Genomic DNA, 24,073 nt, shown 5'->3' on the forward strand with positions numbered 1-24,073 from the left:
ACAACTCTACCCCAAAATGTTAACCTGGAGAAAATCCTAAAATTCAGTATATGACTCTGCTGTCATCCTTCCCAATAATGTTATTTGTGGTTTGGATAAGTATAGAGAAACCAGACTGGCCAAGTATGCAGATGGCCTGGAGGTGGGCAAGGTGCAATATAATATGCACGAATCAGGTCTCATCTGGGCTGACGAGATTGATGGCTGACTGGCAAGATGAAATTTAGTGAGTTAAGCATTCAGCTTTACATCAACTTTTTAAATTATGTAAGTATGAGATAGGGAAACTTGGCTTATCAGTGAACAGGTGATAAGGAAGTATTGGGAAGAAAATAAATTACTGCAGGGTTATAATAATAAAATCATTGAGTACAGAGCTGGGATGTTGAGGCCCCTATTCCTCTATGCACAGGTCCAGTCTTGGTTACATGGGCCCCATACCTTCAGAGGAATGATGACAAATACTAGGGTGTCCAGAGGAGAGCCAACAGAGTGTGAAAGAATCACAGACAAGCCACGTGAGAGATGGTCAGTGGAGAATAATAATAATATTTGATAAATTTGTTGAGCACTTTTTATATGCTGATACTGTGCTAAGACTTTTATAGTCACTTTCCCATTTAGTCCCCACAATAATTTTACTATATCAAAAAGGAACCCCATTTTATTATCCCTATGTTTCAGAAGAGCAAACCGTCTTACCAAGCTTAAATGCCTGCTCAGGTTTCAATAATACAGTTATTATGGTAGGGGCTCAGGTGTTTTCTACTATAACATATCTATTACTGAACAACCTTGCTTTCTGCAAAGTCATGTGAAGTAATGAAAGAAAGGTTTGGGCAAACCACTTAAAAACTAATAAAAACAATAACATTCCTAATAAAAATGTAAAAGGCATCAAATTATTATTAATATCATTAAATACTTCAGAAAATATAGGAACTTGCTTTATAAAAGGATGTTGGAAGGGGTTGTAAAGCAGAGTTACAGCTGCTGAAATGTAAGGGAAAGAGAGTGGAGGAAATTGAGATTATGATAACTGGCTTAAATCAATTACATGAGACATACCTTTCCTGAGCTCAAGGACTCTCCTCTCTCTGAACACATTAAGTCCATTTTCTCCTCAATATTGTATACTTGCCCAGCCAGAGTGGCTCAGTGGTTGAGCATCAATCTAGGAACCAGGAAGTCAAGGTTCAATTCCTGGTCAGGTTTCGGGCTCCATCCCCATTGTAGGGCATGCAGGAGGCAGCCAATTAATGATTCTATCTCATCATTGATGTTTTTATCTCTCTCTCCCTCTCCCTTCCTCTCTGATATCAATAAAATTAAAAAAAAAACATTAATATAGGAAAAAAGAAAACTAGAAGAGAAATAAAACGCAAATGCATGTTAACCATAGAAGATAAATTTGGGAAAGAAGCTGACAAAAAGAAATTTAATTGGAACACATCAAAGGATCTTATTGATTTATGTTCAAGAGTTTGAAGAAGTATTGTTCTGGTTTCGTCTATTAGAAAGTCTAATTTTGCCAAAAGCCAAAAAGGAGTAGGAAGAGGAAGAAGAAGAAGGAAGAGGAGAAGGAGGAAGACCATCCCAAAGGAAGAAGAGCTAAAGAGGGGGAACCCACCTACAGGCTTTACAGGGGGCTGGGCTCATCTGGAATATACAGTGCTGGATATTAAATCAAGGGTCCCATGGGTAGAGCCTGCATGGCACAACTTCAGAAAAAAAATGTAACAAAGAAGCTGCCCACCCTGCATCTTTCAGGGGTGCCCGTCCTGCCTTAGCAATACCTCCTGCCCTGCGAAGCCAGGCAGAGAAGGAGGGCACAGCCCAGCAGAACACCAGCTGAGAGCTGAGTCTTCAGCCAAGTGTGGGACAAAGACTCTCGTCCTCTTAGATGCAAGAAATAAATGAGGAAAACCCGGAAGACTTGGAATCCTGGAAAGAGACCAGGCTTAGGGTTCTATATTTGTTGATTCAACAAATTTGTTTGAGTCCCTACTGTGTGCCGGTTCCTAGCTGCTGAGGTGCAGGAATGAATGAGACATAGTTCCTTCCTTCCAGTTGTCCATAGGAGACAGACACAGGAAAAGGCCATACATGCCTGGCAGTGTGAAAAGCAAAGTGCTGCAAAGTTCATGGGAACAAGGAGGGAACGGAGCCAAAGCCTAAGGTGAATGGCAGTGAGCCAGGTGAACAAGGGCCGGAAAGTATTCCAGAAGGAAGGAGCCCATGTGACTCGGAGGCAGAAGTGTGAGAATTTGGGAAGCTGCAAGGCATGCAGACCTGGATTAAATTCCAGTTCTCCGGAACCTCTCTGGGCCTGTTTCCTTATCTTGAAAGAGGAAATGGTTTTTACCACCTGAGAGCTTGCAGACTAAATGTGATAACATATATAATTCCACAGGTTCTCTCCTTGACCAAACTGTACTCCAACTCCCTTGAACTTTCCAATGAGGCCTACTTCTGTGTTTCTCTTGGCAGTTTTTAAATGTAACAAGAATTCTAATACTATCAGTTTAACCAGCATCCCCCCTCTCTGTATCTGATCACCTTCAATATTTAAATCAGGTTCCCATCCTCTCCCTCGCCCAGGTGATGTCTGATCACCCCAGCCTGCATTCAGCAAGGATCTTGTTAGGTCATGTTTTCCGGAATCCCCTCCCCCTGCTCCTTGGATAAAAATTTAGCCCACTCACTCACGCTGTATTCAAAGTGGAGCCCAATCTCTCCCCTCCACTGCAAAATGCCATCACGGTGGTCATTATACCTATTGTAATGGTCTCTTCTTTGTTTTTGTTTTTATTTTTAAATATATTTTTATTGATTTCAGAGAGGAAGGAAGAGGGAGAGAGAGAGAGAAACATCAATGATGAGAGAGAATCATTGATTGGCTGCCTCCTGCACGCCCCCTACTGGGGATCGAGCCCACAACCCCGACATGTGCCCTTGACCGGAATCGAACCCGGGACCTTTCAGTCTGCAGGCTGACTCTCTATCCACTGAGCCAAACCGGCTAGGGCATGGTCTCTTCTTTGAATGTTCTCCTTACCATGCTTTGATAATAGCATTGATTTTTTTTTTCTTTAACGCTACGTGCTTGGCTCATAATAAATGTTCATTCCCTTTTATTCTTTCTCTGTTCTTCACCTCCAATCCCCAAACACAGGCTTCAGAACAATAAACCAATTGCTGAACTTGGGCAGATCAGTTTCATCAAAGCCAGAGATGAGGTGAAGGCTGAAGAGATAAGAACTTGCTGGCTCTGTTCTGGGGAGTGTAGGGTTGGGTAGCCAGCAGCCAGTTTGTGGGAGATTACAATGGTAACTAGACTCAAGTGAGGGAGAGGAGGGTTAAAGGGGGGAATTTTCCCAAAGATCGACCATGTTCACTTAAGTATTTTTTGGGCAGCTGGCTTCAGAATATGGGCGCCAATAAGATGAAACACATCTTTGCTCCCTTTTTCCTTTGGAAAGGCCAAGTGGGATGTAGATGGAAAGAGCTTTGGAGTTGGAAAGAGAAGACCAAGATTTTGCCACCAGCCCTGGCACCTACCAATGTGATTTTAGATACATCTGTCAACTTCTTCAAGGCTCCACTTCTTTCATCGGTAAAATGCCTTCTTCTTAGGGTCGTGTGAGGGGCCAATGAGCTGATGGAAATGGACGGGTTTGTAAAATACTAGTATCAAACTTGGTAAACAAGCACAGTACAAATGGAAGAGTGAGGAGAAACTTTTGAAGATGGGTTAGGAATAAACTGACAAAATAAGAAAATGTAAAAATTGGTGGCTGAGTATGAGTTTTTGTGTCCCTCTCCCCCCAACATTTCCATAAACAGCCAGCAAAGAGAGGGAGAACCAAGTCTGAGCATGGTTCGCAGCCCTGAGGTCCTCAGCACCGTGAAAGGTCAATTCACATTTTCACACAGAGGCCTGCTTCTCCCAGGGGGAGAGGAGAGGAGAAAGATTTTTGTGTTTGTCTTATGTTCATGAAGATTAAAAGGAGAAAATTGTAGTTCTTCAAATGCTTTAGGCACACTTCTTGAGATGTGTGAATTACAGACTTTAAAGTGCCTCTCTTCTGATGATTTGGAATTAGCCTAGTCATGCTAACAGCTAGATCTTATTCTTTTATATTCACGCAAAAAAAATTGTCCCAAAGGACATTTACTCTCAGCAGAAGAGCCTTTGACTAGATGTTACTATGTAGAATTTTTAAGAAACTAGAGGCCTGGTGCACAAAATTCATGCACGGGTAGGGTCCCTAGGCCTGGCTGGCAATCAGGGCTGATTGGGTCCTTCCTTCCCCAGCTGCTGGCTGCTGGCCAGGACCTTCCTTCATTCCACACTGCCCCCCTGGTGGTCAGCACACATCATAGCAAACAGTCGAACTCCTGATTGGTCGAACTCCCGAGGGGACAATTTGCATATTAGCCTTTTATTAAATAGGATTATTTGTCAGTGTTCTTTTTTCCTCTTCCTGCATTTAAAACATGTTATGTGACTTCTTAGATTTGTTTCAAAGCTTCCCTAACCCAACAAGGGGAGATAAAAAGGATCATTGTCTTCGCTGTTTGCATCTATAGAGGCCCACTGCACAGGCAGAATGCGTATGAGGAGCAGGGGAATCAAATTCCAATCAAGAAACTCTCTGACTTCAGAAAGGTGCCTCACAACCTTTTCCAGAAATCTGCCTCTGGAACTGCTGTTCTGATTTCTGTCATCATAACTTGGTTTTACCTGTTCTTGAATCGAGCATAAATAGAATCATAAGTAGATGCTCTTTAGTATATTTCAGTACACTATTTTGTAAAATTGTAAACATAAAAATTTAAAAATTCATCCATGGCATTATGTTACCAATCAGTAGTTTATTTTTTACTGTTGAGTATTTTATTGTATGAATATACATAATTTGTTATTCATTCTTTTCTTAATGAAAATTTGGATTGTTTAAGCTTTGGGCTAGCTTCTTTTTTTTTATTTCTCACCCGAGAATATTTTTTTCCATTTCTTTTTAGAGAGGAGGTGTGGGGGAGAGAGAGAAACATCAATGTGAGTGAGATACATTGACTGGTTGCCTCCCACACGTGCCCCAACTAGGGCCAGGGATCGAATCTGCAACCGAGGTACATGCCCTTGATGGGGAATTGAACTTGTGGTTCGAGGGCCAATGCTCTAACCACTGAGAAAACCAGCCAAGGGCAGTTTTTGGCTATCTTGATTAAAGCTGATTAAACATTTAAAAAAAAAGATAATCTGCTTTTGCACTGTTTTAATACGCATGAATAGAGAAAGAGCTATGCAAAAAAAAAAAAAAAGGTTTCCATACATGTTTTTAAGAGCTTTTTAAAACTACAAGCTGTATTGGAGTACGTTACAGGATTTTAAATAATAATATATTCATTCTATTCTTTTTTTAATTTCAGCCCTTACTGATTATCCAGGGACAAAAAACAACAACGAAGAACAACACAGAAGTAATTGAAAGCTTTGACACTTGTGGAGAAAAAATGGGGTTCTATGGAAAGTAACCTCACAGGGTGATCTGGGCGGGTCCTGGTGGATAGTCATGCCCCAGGCATACAACTTCTTTACTAAAAGGCTTATCTTTGCCTTAAACAAGACCTGCCCTTTGTTTCTGTGCACCTTGGTTAACACACCTCCCAACTAAGTCATAACCACCCACAGGAGGGCAAATAATCTTGTTAACTATCCTGTAATCCAACCCGACCTTGCTTTCTCCCACCTCCCTGTAATCTTCCTTACTGCCCTCCTTAATGTCAAATGCACACAAGAAGCTGTTCATCTCCGGAGCATTAGAGATCTGGCTCCCCAGAGTCTGTCATCGGTTTGGCTCATATAAACTCAAACATTCTCTGCAGTTTGGGATGTTCTTACGTCAACACACCTTTCAAAGAAGTGAAGAATTTAGTGCAGTTATGTGTCGCAAAGCCAGTTCTCCAACCCTGCCAGTGCATGGCTGAATGACCTGTTTGAGGCCAGTGGTTACCAAGGTCCGCACGTAATAGTTCTCATCTGTATGTTACATCACCCCAGCCTTTCCAAAAGACCATTAAGAGATCAAAGGACCAGTTCTCTTCACGTGAGAGCAGCACAAAATATAAGCCTGTTCCTGAATAGCCTAGAGCAATAATAACAATGTACCCCTTTCAGCTTTGATTCTACCCCCAAACAAGGAATGCCGCTAACCCTGGAAACATGGTATTAAGTTTTCCTGTCTTTTCTGAAAAATGTTGATTTCAGGACTAACATGGAAAAGCTGAACCTTTTTTTCCCTGCAATAAAAGGAAATGCTCAGTACTTTGTCCTTTGTTGCTTGGCAACTAAAGGCTATAAATGGATTTTATGATTATAAAGACTCTGGAATGACTGTGAACATGCAGAAGTTGTAATAACTCCCTTTGAGAAAGAAATGTGTTGAGATATATGGTATCCCCCAAAATATATACAACTTTGGCTGCCATTATTAATTCCAACAGGTTAAATCCGAAAAGAAAGAAACACCAATTGAGCTCTCAGCTGTTAAAGTGAGTACTGTATACATTATTTTGGGACACCCTGTATTTGTAGCTTGTATTCGTTCTTGTTTCAGAATAAAGCAAGCAATTTGGTTCCTTCACACTTGCAAATGTTATACTAAAGATCAATAACTATCATTTACTTCATCATTTCTGCATTTTACCATTAATCCTCACACACCTAAGAGGTAGGTATTATTATCCCTACTTTACAGATGGAGAAAACGGAAACTTTTATAATTGACCCAATGTTGAGAAATGAAGAAACAGAGAAACCAGGATTCAAACCCAGGTCTGCCTGAACCCAGGCCTAAGCCATCAAACACACACCATAGAGATTCCTAGGAAGCACATTTCTCGGCTCCTAATACTTGAGGATATTGATCAGTTAAGCCTATGGGAGTGACAGTATTTCCAACTATCAAAGCATATGATGTTCTTGAAACACACTACGTTCCATTGCTGTGTATGACAATCGTTTCTTATACTGCTAGTCAAATGTCAGAGTACAATATTGCTGGGCTTTTTGTCCTGAGTCTGGTTACCAAAAAGGACAAGATTGAGAGTTATTTTCTACTACACTTCCAAGTAGACCCAGCTGCCTCAGTTCCCTCTATGGATTTGTGTTATCCACCAAGCAGATCTTTGCATTCTTATTAGTAGCCTTATCTTTTGAGTTTCTGTAGCTGCTTGCTCCATGCACATAAACCATTGTCCTTAAACAACAAACACCTCATCTTACAGTGCTAGAGCTGGGCTTTGCCAAAAAATGCCAGATGGTACCAACTGCTAGCAGTCCAGAATAATTTCATCTACAGAATGGAATTACATGCAAATTGTCACACACACACACACACACACACACACACACACAGCCCTGGTTATTTTACAGGAGCCCTAAGTTCCACAGTTACTCACAGATGTTTCCTTGCAACCTGTTTAGAAGACCCTGCACAGTGCCTAGGAGCACAGGCCTTCAGAGAAAGAAACTTTTGTCCAACTCCAAGCTCTGAAGCACAATAGCTGTGCTACCTCGGGCAAGCTACAAACCTTCTCTGAATTTCTGTTTCCTCATCTCTAAAACAGTGGTAACATTATCTGCCTGTTAATTTTGTTGTGCAAATTAAGAATTAATACAGCTAAAGGTCTTAATACAACATCCTACATAAAGTCAAGTGTTCATTAAGTGGTAGTGGTTTTCTTTACTGATGGTTGCTTCAGGGAGCTCCTTTAAAAGAATAAACATTTTTCTTTACTATAGAACAATGACAATACTAATTCTTTGGGCAAATAACTGTATGTTAGGCACTATGCAAAGTATTTCACATACATTATCTTACTTAATTCTTATTCTTTTCCTATTAAGTTTACCTACTTCATTTGATAGACAGGAAACAGTCTCAGAGGGGCAAGTCATTTACCAAAGCAGTATCTTAAAGTCTCATGAGAGGTGGGATTTGAACCCAGGGTAAGCTGTGCTCTAACTACTGTTGAGAGTTAATATTGTCTACTGCACTTGTGAGCACACCCAGCTGCCTCCATCCCTCTAAAGACTTTTGCTTTGCACCACGCAGTACTCTGACAAAGGCTGTGCTCCAACACCATGTCAGTCTGATATCACCACCCGTGCAGGCTGGAGTCAGGAGCTCAGGGTTAAGGTGTGTTATTTGTAATAATGCCCAATTTCCAGAATTGAGGTGGGTGTCCTATCAAATACAGCCTCAGCTGAGAAAGACGCTGTGATCAGACAATCTCCGTGATCATTCCTACAAACTTGACTGGTGTCCTGGTGCTTGAACCTCTACTTTTGCTCAGGACTAGAGCTTCTACTCCTCTGTTGGACTCCTAACATCCCCTGGTGACTCACAAGTTTCGATGCTGATTCTCAGATCATGACCCGGTTTGAGTTGCAGCCTGAACCTCTCATTTATGGACTTGGATTTTGAATTCCTCCTCCCTCAGCATCTCTGCCACGTGTCCTACTGCGCACCACACCACCTCCATTCTTTATTCCTTTCCTGCTAATAAAGAAACAGAAGTACCACTCTAGGGGAAGATCACTGCTACGGGTCCCAGCTCCAAACGTAACCCACATAAAAAATATTGCTGAGGAGCTGACTTGCTCCCAAGTTGATTCTGATAGTAAAATATCTATAAGAGAAGGAGCACAAACCTTTGTATAATGCAATTAAGGCCCCTGCTTTGTGGTCAAGAATCATATTCATTTAACATGTATTCAAGTTAGTCAGTTAGTTAGTTAGTAACTCTACATTCAAGACCCTAACTAAGCCTGCAAAAATGATGAAAGTCAGGTACTTACCAAGCTGTAATCATTGTCTTCTGTGGGAGACAGATATGTAAACACATAAATCAAACTTTGATGTGAAGGGTGCACATCAAAGGTATGGACGAAGTGTTATAGGAGCATGGAGAATTTTGCTTCTAACTGCCCAGGGAAGTTTGCTAGATGAAGTAGGAAAGTGCATTCTGGGCAAAAGGCATAGTCAAAGACCCAATGTTATGAAAGGGCAGGGTATATTCAAGGAACCATGAAAAGTGTACCTGGGGGATAGATAACAATAATAATAATATCTATGATGATAATAACAGACACATAGTAATTGAGGTATTGTCCTGAACCTTACGCATATGGAATAATTTAACCTTCACCTTAGCCCAATTAGATAGATACTGGTATTAACCCGCTTTTATAGATAAAGAACTGAGGTACAGAGAGATTAAGTAACTTGCTCAAGATCACAGCTAGCAAGGGGCAGAGTCAAAATTAGAACTCTGGCCCTGGAACATGCTGTTAACCAGTTACATCAAACTGCCTCTAATGTGAGTACGGGGCAGTCCCCGGAGATAAGGATGCCTGGAATGTTGCATAGGGACCATTGTGCTAAGCTCAGGCAATGGAGATTCAACAGGAATGTTTAAACAATGGCATCCTTTTGAGAAAAGAGTGAAATGGAAGGTGATTAGCACAGGAGAGAATTTAGGAGGCTCTAGCAAGAGATGACCTTTCAAATAAAGGGCAGGTTACGACTAAAGACATTTCTGAGGTTGAAGCAACAGACTTCAGCAATGATTAGCTGTGAGTGACACCCTCCTTTCTAATCTGGGAATTTGTTGGAGAGTGAAGAGAATACAGGAGGAAGTGGAGAATAAAGGGAAGAAGGCAAAGGATAATGAGTTCCACTTTGAATGTATTGATTTGGGGAAACTGAGGGACACCCATACACATACATAGGTAGTTTAAGCAGCTGTAAATATGGGTCTGTAACTTGGCAATAGAGTTGGGATATGCTGATCCATGGGAATAAATGAAACCATTCAGGATAAGCTTTGGTGCTCAAATAAAAGAGTTTCTGAAATAGGACTCTTAAGTATCAGAGGAGGAAGGTGAACTCCTGAAAGAGCCTGAGAGGACACAGAGATGCTGAATGAAACCCAGAAGGGAAGATGCCATGGAATCAAACAAGAGAGTGTTTCCATGAGTAAACAATGGATGATGGTGACAAAGCCTAGAGAGAATGCCAGGAGGGTGAGAGGTTAAAGGTTTTTTGTTTTTTAACATTTTTTTCCTCTTTTTTTCTTCTTGATTTCAGAGAGAGACAGAAGGAAAGAGAGAGAGAAACATCAGTGATGAGAGAGAATCATCAATCAGGTGCCTCCTGCACACCCCCTACTAAGGATCAAGCCCCCAACCCAAGCATGTGTCCTGACCCAAATTGAACTGTGATCTCCCAGTTCATGGGTTGATGTTCAACCACTGAGCCACACTGGCTAGGCAAGGGGCTGAAGATTTTTAAAAATATATATTTTATTGATTTTTTACAGAGAGGAAGGGAGAGAGATAGAGAGTTAGAAACATTGATGAGAGAGAAACATCGATCAGCTGCCTCCTGCACACCCCCTACTAGGGATGTGCCCACAACCAAGGTACATGCCCCTGACCAGAATTGAACCTGGGACTCTTCAGCCCGCAGGCCAACACTCTATCCAGTGAGCTAAACCAGTTAGGGCGGGCTGAAGATTTTTAATATGATCAAGCAATTAGGAAAATTTTTCATAAGAGTAAGTCAAGGCAGAAGCCAAATCACATTGAACCAACCAACATTCACCAATATTGATGCCAATACCTAGGCATCATCTCTAATTCCTCAGCCTTTCTCACTCCCATATTCCATTCATCTTGTATTTCTTAAAACTCTCCACTGGTTTTCTGTCACACTGGAAATAAAAATCCAAACTCTGACATCACTCCCACCACTTTCACTCAACACTGTCCCCTGCCCCTGCAACTGCCCGCTAACCCTACTTCACCCTCGCCTTGGCCTCTCCAAGCTCAGGTGTTCCCATTGTCTGGAATGCTCTTCCCAGGGATGATGGATAATGACTGATGGATACCTTGCTCCCAGTCATTATTCAGGCCTCAGTTTGAATGTCTCCTTCTCAGAAGCCTTTCATGATTGCCTTACCTGAAGTAACCCACTCTTCCTCCCTTCATCAGTCTCCACCGGTATCTGGTTTTATTTTCTTCATAATTAATGACTACCTAAAATCAATGTATTTATTTGGTTATCTCTTTACTGTCTTCTTCCTTTAGCTAGAAGAGGAGTCGCTTTGGGGCAAGGACTCTACTTGGTCACCACTGAATCTCTACCCTTTGGGGCAGCGTCTGGCTCATTTCAACTGGCTGATGGAATAAGCAAAGGAAAGGAATAAATGATGACTTCACAGCCACTTACTACCTGGAGGACCCTTAAGCAAGTTATTTAACCTCTGTCGGCCTTGTGTTTCTCTCAGGAATATAAAAATCCTTCCCAAGGCTGCTTTGATGCTAAACAAAGGAAATGATAATAAAGTTACAATGAGAATAATAATAATAACTAACACTTACTGAGCTTTCTGTGCCAGGCATAGCGCTTTACAACCACTTTATGAGAAAATATAATTATCCCCATTTTATAAATAAGAAAACTAAGACCCGCAGAGGTTTACTTATCCATCATCCCAGAGGTAGTAAAAAGCAGAGCCAGGATTCACACACAGGATGACTATGATTCTATACCCAGCACATAGTAAATGCTCAATAAATAACAATTATTATCATTAATTAGGTTGTAGAACAAGGGTTAGCAAGCATTTTTCATAAAGAGCCAAATTACAAATACTTTTGATTTTGAGGACCTTATGGTCTCTGTTGCCACCACTCAGCTCTGCCATCATAGCATCAAAGCAGCCACAGGTAATCTGTTAATGAATGAGTGCATTCCAATAAAACTTAATTTACAAAATCATGTTGCAGGCCAGATTTTGCCATTGTTATTGATGAATAAGTAATGATATGAAGAGCTATTCACTCTCTATTCCATAAAATAGTTCATTATTAAAATATAGTATAATCCCATTTTTGTTTTAAAAACACACACACAAAATTGACACCAAACTGTGAAGAGCTGTTATCACTAAACTAGAGGCCCAGTGCACGAAATTTGTACAGGTAGGGTCCCTAGCGGCTGCCAGCTGCCAGCTGGGGCCTCCCTTCCCAGGCTGCCATCCGGGGCCTTCCTTCATTCCACTCTGCCCCCTAGCTGTCTGCACATGTCATAGCAAGCGATCGAACTCCCGGTCGGTTGAACCCCCGAGGGGACACTTTGCATATTAGGCTTTTATATGTAGATGTCAGATTACAGTGAAAACTATCCTCTTGTTTTAAGTTATCTATATTTTCCAGGATTGCTTATGTATTGAAAGTGTACCTTCCAAGACCTGTGGAGTCTTCCAGAAACCTAATTCTAATTCCGAAATTGAAAAGATGACATCAGGAACCCCAAAGAAGGTGGTGGAGCCTCCTCTCAGGAGCCTCCTTCCAGAGGGTCTGTCATGGTGGTTTGGTTCCAGGATTCCCTAGAGAGGGTGATAATCCTGGCGGGTGTCCAATGCAGGGTGTTTGCAGGTGATGAGGGTTAGCTCTGACCTACTAATGGCACATGTTAAATTCTAATTAAATCGCCTTCTCCTTGGGGATCCCAGCATGAAAGAAGAAAAGGGATTGCTTCTCAGTGGCACCAAGCCCACACCTCTTTGTTGTGATGCTTCATGCCATGGCAATGTAGTTTCTAACCACCTGCGAACATCAGAGAGAAATGTTCAGATAATCCTAAACCGCTTGCATGATCTGGCAGGCTTGTCCTTGGCATGTTCTCGTTCGCAGTCTCCTGGGAAAGTGCATGCTGTCTCCACACAGAAGCAGAGGCAGCCTCACTAATAAACAAGGGGCTCCTGCCTCGAGATCATTTCAGAGATGCTCGGATGCTGCATGACGTCTAAAGGGCCACCATCCGATGACGTCCAGCATGACACATGCAGATAATGGGCAACAATGGATAAAAATTGACATCATCAAATCTCAGTGCCAAGAGTTACCCAGGTGGTGCTGTCAGTTTGTTGTGTTTGTCTTTTTAAGCCTTCTGGCTAAAATGTTTTCTGACTTTATCTTGGCCAATTTTGGGCCACACTAAATGTTAGATAAACTATTATTTAATAAAAAAATAAAATAAAATTCTACCATTAGAGATCAACCGAACCTACCCTTAGAGAAAGTAACTTTTTTTGACTCATTTAATCAAAACAGCTTTGCATTCTATGAAAGCGCCTGAAATACAAAAGAAATGTAAGGTGGGAGATCATTTGCTATTTGTACCTTCTGAGCAAGCTTAGGTTTTACTAGGACAGAAGGAAGAGACTATAAAGGTGCTGGTTGTCTGAGAGGGTAAGAAAGTGCTGGTCCAAAGTGAAGGAAAGACAAAGAATTGAGAGACTGGTCTGAGGCCAAAGATACCCTTTATCCACAAGACAATCTTGCCCATGGCCAGTCCTGGTACTGTTTCACTGTTCAGAGCTTCTGGTTGCTCTCACAGGGATTCAGGAACATCAACCAATCAGAGCTGGTTTCACTCCTGCAGAAATAATATACAGGGCTCACTTGAGGCATTTACTATTTTATCGCTGGTAATAATGGAACCTGAGGCTTTCCACCAACTGGCAATACTATGTCTCAACAGCCTCTTTTTGTTCTATTCACTGGACCTTTCTGCTGCTGCACAAGTTTTCCTCTTCCTATATTTGAACTTGCCCGGTTCTCTGCATCTAGAGTTTAAGTTTAATAGCTGTTCGTTGCATGGAATAGTCTTTTGCACAATTCTTTCATTCACTTATTCTATAAATATTATTGAGTGTGTACTATACACAGACACCACATAGGCACTTTTCCAAGCTGCATCTCTCTTCTACTCAACAATTCTTCTTTCCTCCCTGAAGACTCGCTGAGTAGTTCTTCCCACTCCTCTCAGTCAGGGCAGGAATCTCCTTTTTTGCTTTCCTGGTCAGTCAAGAAACATTTGAAAACCTGCTTCAGGACATTACAAAGAGAATGAGCTAAATAGCTTCTCAACAATTCAGAAATTTCCTCTTTCAAGATTAAATATAATGAATAACAAAAGACTCTTCTCAAGGCAGTTTTTAAACTATTCTAAAAAGCATGGGAATAAAAGATGAGTCCTCTGATACCAAAGCAGTCCAAAAGAAATACCCATAAGAAAGCAAATTGAGAATGTAAGGTCATATTTAAAACTTTAAAATAAAAACTAAGATCTCAAAGGCTTTGACAATTACGGCCATTAATTTAAGATGGTATTGTCAATCCAGATATTTTTTAAAATTTTATTGATTGATTGACTTTAGAGAGAGAGGAAGGTGGGAGAGAGGGAGAGAGAGAGAGACATCAACTTGTTGTTCCACTTATTTATGCATTCATTGGTTGATTCTTGTATGTGCTCTGACCGGGGATCAAACCTGCAACCTTGGCGTCTGCCAGGGCAATTCAGATAGTTTTAAAAGCAAAAGTGTTTCTAAGGAAAAATACATTATGTAGAGCTTAGTTTCTTAGAACAAAGAGTCTGAGGAAATGAAGAAAAACAGCTTTCAAGTGGGTAACAAATTGCCAAAACTTTTCTTGATTTTCAGATCTTGATTCTTCATACAAGATTGCAATTATTTAGAAACTGACATATCTACAGGAACATGCCATGCAAACCGGCCCTCCTCATTAGAATATCATTCTAGTGTTGCTGTTCTCATTCTAAGAAATACTTGAGAAAGGAAATCATTACAATCTAAGGAAAAAGCTTCAAAGAGGTGATTATTGGACTTGGCACACAGTAGGTGATCAATATTTGCTGAAGAGTAGGTAATAACAATTGACAATTAGTTGTGTAATTTTCAGGTGGTGGGGATCACATCATCTATTGCCTCCATTTTTATTCCTAAAGTCTACCGTTTTCTCCATCTGTTCACTAGAATATAATACAAGGAAAACACTGACCATTTTATTCTCTTTCCATGGGAAAATGACTCCTCTGCCCTCTTGAAAAAGGCTTCATGGAGCAACAGAAGTTTGGTTTGGGTTAAGAAAGATACTATTATAATAATCAGATATTGTAATAAGCTACACAGGGAACTTATGGAAACCAAATCCCCAGAAACTTGTGAAAATAGTGCAAACAAGCACAGTATAAGATCCTAGGTATAATAGCACTTTCATAAAAAGGGAGGTAGACCAGATAAACTTTTCAGGTCTTCTCCAGATCAGGAAAGAAATAAAGTAGACCCTGCGTTTGTAAAATGAATTGGTGGTTTCTCTAAAATAAAGCAGATGTAACTGTAGCCTGGAGCTTGCTATCTACTGCTGGAATGAAAGTTACATAGGATGTAAAATCAGGCAATAACAATCCAGCAACATTAGGGTGCCTACTGTGCGCCAAGCCTGACCCAGGTGGGCACCCTGAGTTGGACACTGTCAGAGACAGAACATTTGATGGGTTGGATCGCAAGGCTAAGATAATGCAATGATCTCTTGGTCTTACATTTCTTCTCACCACTCTGGCAAAATCCAAGCCACTACCAAGAAACTACTGTATTGTGTTGACTCCTTCTGTTAGTGGCCTAGAATCTCACTATTTCTTTGGTCTGACTGCTCTTCCGTGTTCATCACTGTTCGGCCTTGGGTCAGTTCCATTCAACCTTTAAACATCTAGCATTTGTCAGACACTTCACTAATTCCAAAAGCACTTTCTCAAGATGCTGCTAACTGCCCTCTGGCTTCTGTGAATGAGCAGGTCGGCCCTCAGTTCTTCTCCACTTCGGCCTGGGAATCACCCTGGAATGTGTAAAAGCTGTGGCCACATTTCCCTTCACGTGGAAGTCGGAGCATAGCTAACCGGTAAGAAACTGAAGCCGCTCTGACGTGGAGTCAGTCCTTGCTGACATTTTCAACAGACCTGCCATCAGAATATCAACCCAACTAAACGTGAGAAGCTGCTGCTGTTTCTAGGGGTGGGGAGGAATAAAATCTGTCTAACCTTGTCCTACAGTGCGCCTCTCCCTTGGAGAAAAAGGTATTTCGTTCAAAAGCAAATCCTTATTCGGTTACACATTTTTAAACTGCTGTGAAAAACAGAGATGGGAACGAGGGGAGAGGTGCTCCTCTGCTCTTTCAGGCTGTTTAGCGTTTAAAGGAATCAGAAGGAATAAGATCTAGCACAGGACATGGACAAATACTAGTAACAGACAAACTGACCCTTGATTTTTTTTAAACTAGGCTATGAAAAGAAAATCCTGGTTTTGTTTTTAAATCCCTACCTATACCATTGATTTTTGCAACAAACACAGCAAATAAACCTCCACTTCCATTTTAGGACCGACAATACGACAGCATTTCTTCCAAGGCCAAGTGTGAGTGAGTCGCAGAAGGGCGCGTCCGTGGCAGTGAACTCCGTGTTGGCAACTGGCCTCTTACCTTCGAAAAACTGCTGCAAGGCCTCGCTCTCGCCCTCCACCTCCATGGTGCTGCGCCTGGCTGCTTCCTCCTGGACAGGGCTCTCCGGCGGGGGAAGTCCGGGCTGTTCCCACGAGTCCCCGGCTAGGAGTGCTCTCCAAAAATCTTCATTTTCTTTTTGTTGGAGTGAAGTGTGTCTTCAGCATCGAATTGTGCCCAGAGACCCAGAGAGATGGTTAAGTCCTCAAAATGATTATAAAACCAGGACATTCAACCACGCAGGGGAAAAATATCCGAAGAGGGAAGTGGTAGCAAGTCCATGGATCTTGCTGTAGGGAGGTGTTTCTCCTCTGCCTCTCGCCTTTGTTTTAAGGACCTTTGTCCTCAGTGACACATGTCGTTACATAAACAGGCAATAAATGCCATCTTAGCTCCTACCCACCCTGTTACCCCAGTGTACCTATATCTCCCCCTCTATCTACCTGATGGGTTTCGTCACAGCCAAGCAGAGACACAGGGTGGGGGTTTCCGCCTAGAGAAAGGGGCAAATCAGGTAATCACTTTGACAGATACCCAGAAGAGCAGAGCATTTAAACAAGCCTGTAACAACGAAAAATTGGGATTTTTTAATATTTTTAAATTTACTCACAGCTAAAACTTACGTTGCTTGATACACATCTAGTTTATATCCCTCAGAGTTTATTCTCTCTGAAAAGTATAAACCGTAAAGTAAAAGAAGTCCCTCTTATGAGCAATAAAACTCCATTTCTGATTTGATAATTTTTACAAGCGAGTTTATGTTTCATTACCAGCTGGTTTCACTCTTAAATATAAAGCCATACCCAAATAAATGTTTGGTTTTCACAGCTTAACTATTCATTTATTTAATGATAGCCTAAAAATACAATTAGGAAATTAAACCAGTTCCCTTTCTTTTTTCTTCCTCCAAAACTTTTTATTTTGAAAAAGTTTTTAACCTATAGAAAACTGAAAGGATAGTACCATGAAATGACTAATACTCTTCATCTAGATTTACTAATTACTAATATTTTCTCACTCTTGCCTTTTCTTTCTGGATATATTGATATACCTTGTTGGCTGAGCCATTTGAAAATAAGTTGCTGATATCTTGACATTTCACTCAGAAATAATTCTGTATATATCTCCTCACAAATAAGGACTTCCACATAATCACAATATTATGATTATCATACCCAAAAAATGCAACATCAATTTAATACTGATAGCTCATATATAATTCCCACCACTGTCCAAAAAATATCTTTTATTCTTTTATGATTTTTTGTTTTGCTTTCTTTTTGTTGTTGTTGTTCACCCTCACCCAAGGATATTTTTCCCATTGATTTTTTTTTTTTTTAGAGAGAGTGGAAGGGACAGAGAAAGAGAGAGAGAGAGAGAGAGAGAGAGAGAGAGAGAGAGAGAGAGAAACATCAATGTGAGAGAGACACATCAATTGGTTGTCTTCTGCAATCCAGGTACATGTCCTTGATTGGGAATCTAACCCAAGACCCTTAGGTGTGCAGGACAATGCTCTGTCTATTGAGCCATATCAGCCAGGGCTGATTTTTCTTTTTTTTTCTTTTTTTTCTGATCAAGGATCCAATGAATGTTCATGTATTGTCTCTGGTTCTATATTTTTAAAAATATAGAACACTCTTCTTGTCATTTTGGTTGGTTAGTTGGCTTTTTATAATAACAGCCCTTTTTTTTACAGTCCGAGCCCATTGTCTGATAAAATGTTCCACATTCTGAATTTGTCTGGTTGTTTCATTATTATTAGAATTAGTATAGGTAATATAGTATACTTCTTAATAAGTGTTTTTTAAACTTCATACCCATAAATTGTTCCTTGAAAATGAGCAAACTAATTTTGTCTGGGGCGGGGCAAAGAGAGGCTTAGAATTCTACTTTGAAGGTCACTTTGAGCCCCATATCTTTAAGGACAAGTCATCAAGTTGTTTAAAGAAATGAATTTTCTACGTGTTTCAATTAAACTTGAACTAAACTCTGCTGGGTGCAGGGAATAAAAATATGAGCAAATAATCGTCCCTGCCCACCGTGGGCTCAAATCTAGGGCATGAGAAGAACACCAGCCACGTAGCTGAAGGCAGCCTCTGATAAGGGCTGGGGAGAACATCCAAGAGAACAGAGGAAGGCAAGGTTCGTTCAGTCTGGAAGCATCTGGAAAGGTGTCACAGAGAGCTGGAATTTGAGGAGACAAACAACAGATGGGTCTTTAAAAACCTGAGCAATGGCTTAGAAGGGAGAGAGCACGGGTGCAGGGACTGGTGTTACAGTGCATGTTTGGTACAGTGAGAGGAAAGATGGGGAATAGGCTACGAAGGATTTGGGTAGGTATTGGATGTTAGGCTAAATCTGAATTTGATTCTATGCATATTCATTGTAAGTATATCTAAGTATATGATTTCTATTTGGGTAGTTGTGGTGCATGATATAATTACATCTAACTCGGAAAGATAGCTGTGTTCAAATGTGTTTGGTTAGGGCGGTGACTACAGTTAGACCAGTTCAGAAGCTTCTGCAAGAATCTGAGTAGGTAGTAACAGAGCCTGAAGATGATATAGAACCAAGAAGAATTGGCTACCGGTTTGATATAGGGAGCCAGGAAGAAGTCAAATGTTATTTTAAAAAGGATTTCTAAGCCTTTAGCTGCAATACGAATGAATATAAAGCATGTTGCCTATGGCTAAATCCAGACTGAGAAGCTCCCAGCCAAGTTTTCTGGAGGCCGATGGAAGTAAGCATCACACTGTATCTCTGCCAAAATAATAGTTTGGGATCCTATTCAACAGTTCGCCCAGACACTTCACACTCACAGCAGCAGGGAATGAGTGACAGGAAACATCATAGAGAAAGAAACTAGAATCCAGTAAATGAGCTGAGAAGCAAAGGTTAGAATTGGGGGTCCCAAGCTCCAACAGTTACAGGGGCAGGCAGATAAGTGAGTAAAATGGGTCAAAATAAGAGAAACCAACCACGCAAGCATGTTGATAACTGACAGCTGACCCTTCTTCCTGGTGTCAGGGAGACAGTCAGGGGTGGTGGGCACAGAGCAAACCAGAGTACAGCCCTGACAAAGGGTGGAGCCGCCAGCAGAGGGAGCCACTGAACTTCCTCCAACAATGTTGGCTCCGTATTGTCAAAACCGCCAATTTTTAAAGAGAAGCTGGAAATGCATATTTTAATTTTAAATGTTACAACTAATTTGTTTAAAAGAAAAACAAACAGAAAAACAAACTCAAATCTGGTCAGGGTGAAATAGCATACATGTGAACACACAATTCAGCCTGCAGGCTAAGTCACAACATGTGGGTTAGAGTCTGGGTTATAATAACCAACAGGGCTTGAGGGAAGTAAAGAGAATTCACAAGGAAGTTGTTGGAAGGCAGGAAAATAAATCTGTATTAATGAATCCAGAACACACAGGTGAGAGCACAATCCAGTTGGTGGCATTTCATTTCGGATTTAAGTGGAAGTTTCTTCCTCTCATAATAACTAACACTGCCCATCTTTCCTAGATGAGAGACTTTACACATCTAACATTTTCTAATTCTATTGGGCATTCCCGTTTTACACAGAGTCGGTGGCAATCATTCTCTTTAAATAGTTGAATATCTAACGCATATTCTTTTTTTTTATTATCATTGATTTTTCAGAGAGAGAGGAAGGGAGCAAGAGAAATATCGATGTGAGAGCGAAACATCGATTGGCTACCTCTTGCATGCCCCTCACTGAGGACTGAGCCTGAAACCTGAGGAAATGAACCAGCAACCTTTCGGTTCATGGGGCGACGCCCAACCAACTGAGCCACACTGGCCAGGGCTAATGTATACTCTTGACTATCTAATGTAGCCATGGTTTGGATTTGGTTTGGTATTGACATTTCCTAGAGAACTCCAATAGATAAACAGATAAAAACTGAGCTGCTGTGGTTAAACCAGGGATGTGGTTAAAGTTGGGGATGTAATGATGGAAACCTTGTCTCTCTTGCGACTGTTCCTGAGACTGTAGCCCCAGAATTCTAGTGCTCATACCTCAAGTATGTGAACTTGTACTTTCTTGAGAGCTGCTTAGGAAGGGTTTCTATTCTCTTCTATATTTCAGCAAGTGTGCTCCTTTTCTATGGTACTGTTGCTTTTTTAATTAAAAAAAAAAAAGATTCATGCATTGTTTTCAAAGCTGACTTACATTATTTCTCCATTAACAACTACCACTGTGAGAACTTGATGAGATTTCCTGTTGAATTTGGTTTGTTTTTGTTTTTATCCTAAGTGAAATGGGAAGCCACCAGAGGACTTTAAGCAGGGAAGTAACATTATCTGATTTATGTTTTAAAAAGATCGAGTCGGCTGCTGAGTCAGTGACTGTGGAGGGGCAGGACTGGAAGCAAGGACAAGTAAGAGATTATTGCAGGAGTCCAGGTGAATGGTGCTGCTGGTCTGGAATAGGTGGCAGGAGTGGGCATGGAGGGAAGTGGACGGGTTCAAGATGTGCAGAGAGTTGATGGGTGGGATTGAGGGTGGTGATGACAGAAATGGAGAAACCAAGAATAAGCCCTAGATTATTGCTTAAGCTCCTGGGCAAGTGTTCAACCATGTTAGGTTTGAGATGCCCATTAGAGGTGCAGTGGAGGACTTGCACAGAGTCTGGAGCTAGAGAAGGGGTTATGTCAGGGTTGGAGAAGTAGAGTTATGAGTAATAACTCTACGGGCCTAAATGGGATGATGTAAAGAATGTTTACTAGTAGATAAAGAGAAAGGGGCCCAGGACAAAACTCTGAGTATTTAAAGACTGAGCTGAGAGGCAGCGGGAGTTGTGACCAGAGCTGTCACAGAGCACTCCACATTCCTGACCGGGGCTTTAAGCACCTACCTACATGCTCTGCCTCTTGCCTGCCTCTCCGATTTTCTCCTACCGCTCTTCTTAGCACCAGCTTCACACTGGGTCTTCGCCGTTTCTCAAATGTGCCAAGCTCACTTCTTCCTCAGGAGCTTTACACCTGCTCTCCTCCCTTTGCAAGGCTGTGTGTGATCAGAGCTCAGCTTTAAAATGTCACCTCCTAAGTGTGTCCCTCTGGACCACCCTCTCTAACCCATTTTCCCACTTAAGGGTCTACAGAACTCTTATCCAGTGGCACGTGTCTTTTTGTCCATGTCTCACTAGACTGAGGGTTCCATGAGAACCGGGACCTTGTCCTCTTGCTCATTGCTTATCTCCAACACCTGCAACAGCGCTCGCACATGCAAGATTCAAATACGTGTGGATGAACGAGGAGGACGTCTCTGTTTCTAGAAGCTCTACACAAAAATTACAGAAGCTCCTGGGACTTTATTTGTCTACATATCAAAAACAGGAAACTTGGTTGTCTGTTGAGATGGTAATTGCACTGTATTCCATGCAAAAGAAAAAAGAACAATTTTTTTTAGCATAAAAATTAAACACAAATTTATACTGCTTTGAATGTTCTTTATTTTAAACATTGTGTCTTATAGGAAAAAATATTTACCTGGGGAAAAACACAACAAAGAAGATCTTTTAAAAAATTTTTCTGAATAAAAGCAGACCTGTTGCCGAAACCGGTTTGGCTCAGTGGATAGAGCGTCGGCCTGCAGACTCAAGGGTCCCGGGTTCGATTCCGGTCAAGGGCATGTACCTTGGTTGCGGGCACATTCCCAGTGGGAGGTGTGCAGGAGGCAGCTAATCCATGTTCTCTCTCATCAACGTTTCTAACTCTATTCCTCTCCCTTCCTCTCTGTAAAAAATCAATAAAATATATTAAAAAAAAAAAATAAAAAAAAAATAAAAGCAGACCTGTTTTAGACTATTTGGAAGCACAAAACAAAAACACACAGGATTTATGTAGTGGGGATGGTATGTGGGTGGCTGCAAGTTCTTTCAAGGACCAAGGCCCAATGCTCAGAAACCAAATTCTTTGTTCTTTCAGTGTAGATGCTCAGTCAAAGGCTACAGCTGTCTTAGAGCTGAGAGGCCACAAGGACAGCTGGCTCGGCCTTCACTGAGGGGGCCAGGGAGGAGCGGCGACCTCCTAGTTTGAGGGGATCTGCTCAGGAGTCCACTGAGGACTCCTGATCCAGAGTTCTCTCCATTAGGCCAGGCTTTCTCCTCATCTCAACTATTTATAGAAATTTATCAAGAAATCTTATTCTCCTTTTTAGAATCGGTAATCTGAGAAGTTAAATTCTGTCCAGAAATATTATGCTGAACCCAAATTAATCAGCACACTCATTCGCCCTCCTTTGCCTTGCCATTCCTGCTAGCTCCTCTGTGGTCAGTCCTTCTCTCAACCCTTTTCTTTCCCTGTCATAGCAACTCTGGGCTCAAGGCTCTACTTGTCTGGCCCACACATCCCAAAGCTCCCACCTGGTCCCAAATTGACCTCCTAGCCTGATCTTATCATTGAATTTAGACTTGTAAATGCCATAGCTACTTAACATCTCCGCTTTGGTACTTGATGGGCATCTCAAACAATGTGTTGACCACCAAATTCTTGTCTCTATTCCACACATACGTAATTTGCCCCTATCCCAGATTTCCCCAGCTCAATAAATTGCTCAAGCAATAGCTCAGGCCAAAAGCCTAGGATTCAGATCCGATTTCTCTCCTTTCCTCTCTTCCAAATCCATGTAATCAACAGGTCCTGTCATCACGTTTACTTTGTGGTTTGGTACACAGGTGCATGTAATTGGACGAAACATAATTCTTGATTCATAACATACCATTAATGGTTTGTTCATGATTCTCTTATTAATTCATCTATTTATGAATTTACTTTTTAAAAATGTTTTTATTAATTTCAGAGAGAGGAAGGGAAAGGAAGAGATAGAATAATGTAAAGGATGAGAGAGAATCATCGATTGGCTGCCACCTACTGGGCATATGTCTTGACCAGGAGTCGAACTGTGACCTCCTGGTTCATGGGTCAACACTCAACCACTGAGCCACACTGTGTATTTACCTTTTTTGTTGTTAATCCTCACTCGAGGATATTTCTTTCATTGATTTTTATAGAGTGGAAGGGAGGGGGAAAGAAACATCAATGTGAGAGAAACACATCGTTTGGATGCCTTCTGCACCCCCCTGACCAGGGCCAAGGATGGAGCCTGCATTGTATGTGCCCTTGACCGGAATCCAACCTGCAACCCTTCAGTCTGTGGGCTGCGCTCTAACTACAGAGCCAAACCGGCTAGGGCCATGTATTTACTTTTAACGACCAATTAACCCATCATCCAACCGAGGTAGGAGAGAACGGTAACAATGACTTACTCATGTATTTGTTCCTCCCAGTTCTTTTCCCTTACCGCCCTCACACCCAAAGGTAACACTATCCTGAACTTTGTGTTTATCACTACCTTGTTTTTTTAATAATAGTTTTGTCTCATATATACGTATGCCTAAATAATTGTTCTGTTTTTGTACTTTACGAGAAAAGTATTATGTCATATGTAGTCTTCTGAGTTTGCTTGTTCACTCAGTCTGTTACTGTCCTGCATGCATGTAGCCAATGTTTCATTCATTTTGTCTGCCCAATGAGATCCAATTTTATATTTTCCCTTTGACAGACTCATTTACTAGTAATTAATAGTTCACTGATATACCATGCCATGAATCTACAGAACA

At 41.2% G+C, this 24,073-nt stretch overlaps 1 protein-coding gene across 1 annotated transcript in view; it reads right to left on the reverse strand.

Annotated features, from left to right (window-relative positions):
- The window catches only part of MYRFL (myelin regulatory factor like), a gene marked incomplete at its 5' end in the record, with an annotated part of 120,790 nt that extends 104,330 nt beyond the window's left edge, over positions 1–16,460 (reverse strand). The window contains one exon of the mRNA XM_080662859.1: positions 16,415–16,460. Coding sequence (XP_080518985.1) covers positions 16,415–16,460 — 46 coding nt within the window. The remainder of the gene's footprint in view (positions 1–16,414) is intronic.
- Between the last annotated feature and the right edge of the window lie 7,613 nt (positions 16,461–24,073).

This window comes from Plecotus auritus (genome assembly GCF_963455305.1).
Source record: "Plecotus auritus genome assembly, chromosome: 3".
NCBI classification, from domain to species: domain Eukaryota; kingdom Metazoa; phylum Chordata; class Mammalia; order Chiroptera; family Vespertilionidae; genus Plecotus; species Plecotus auritus.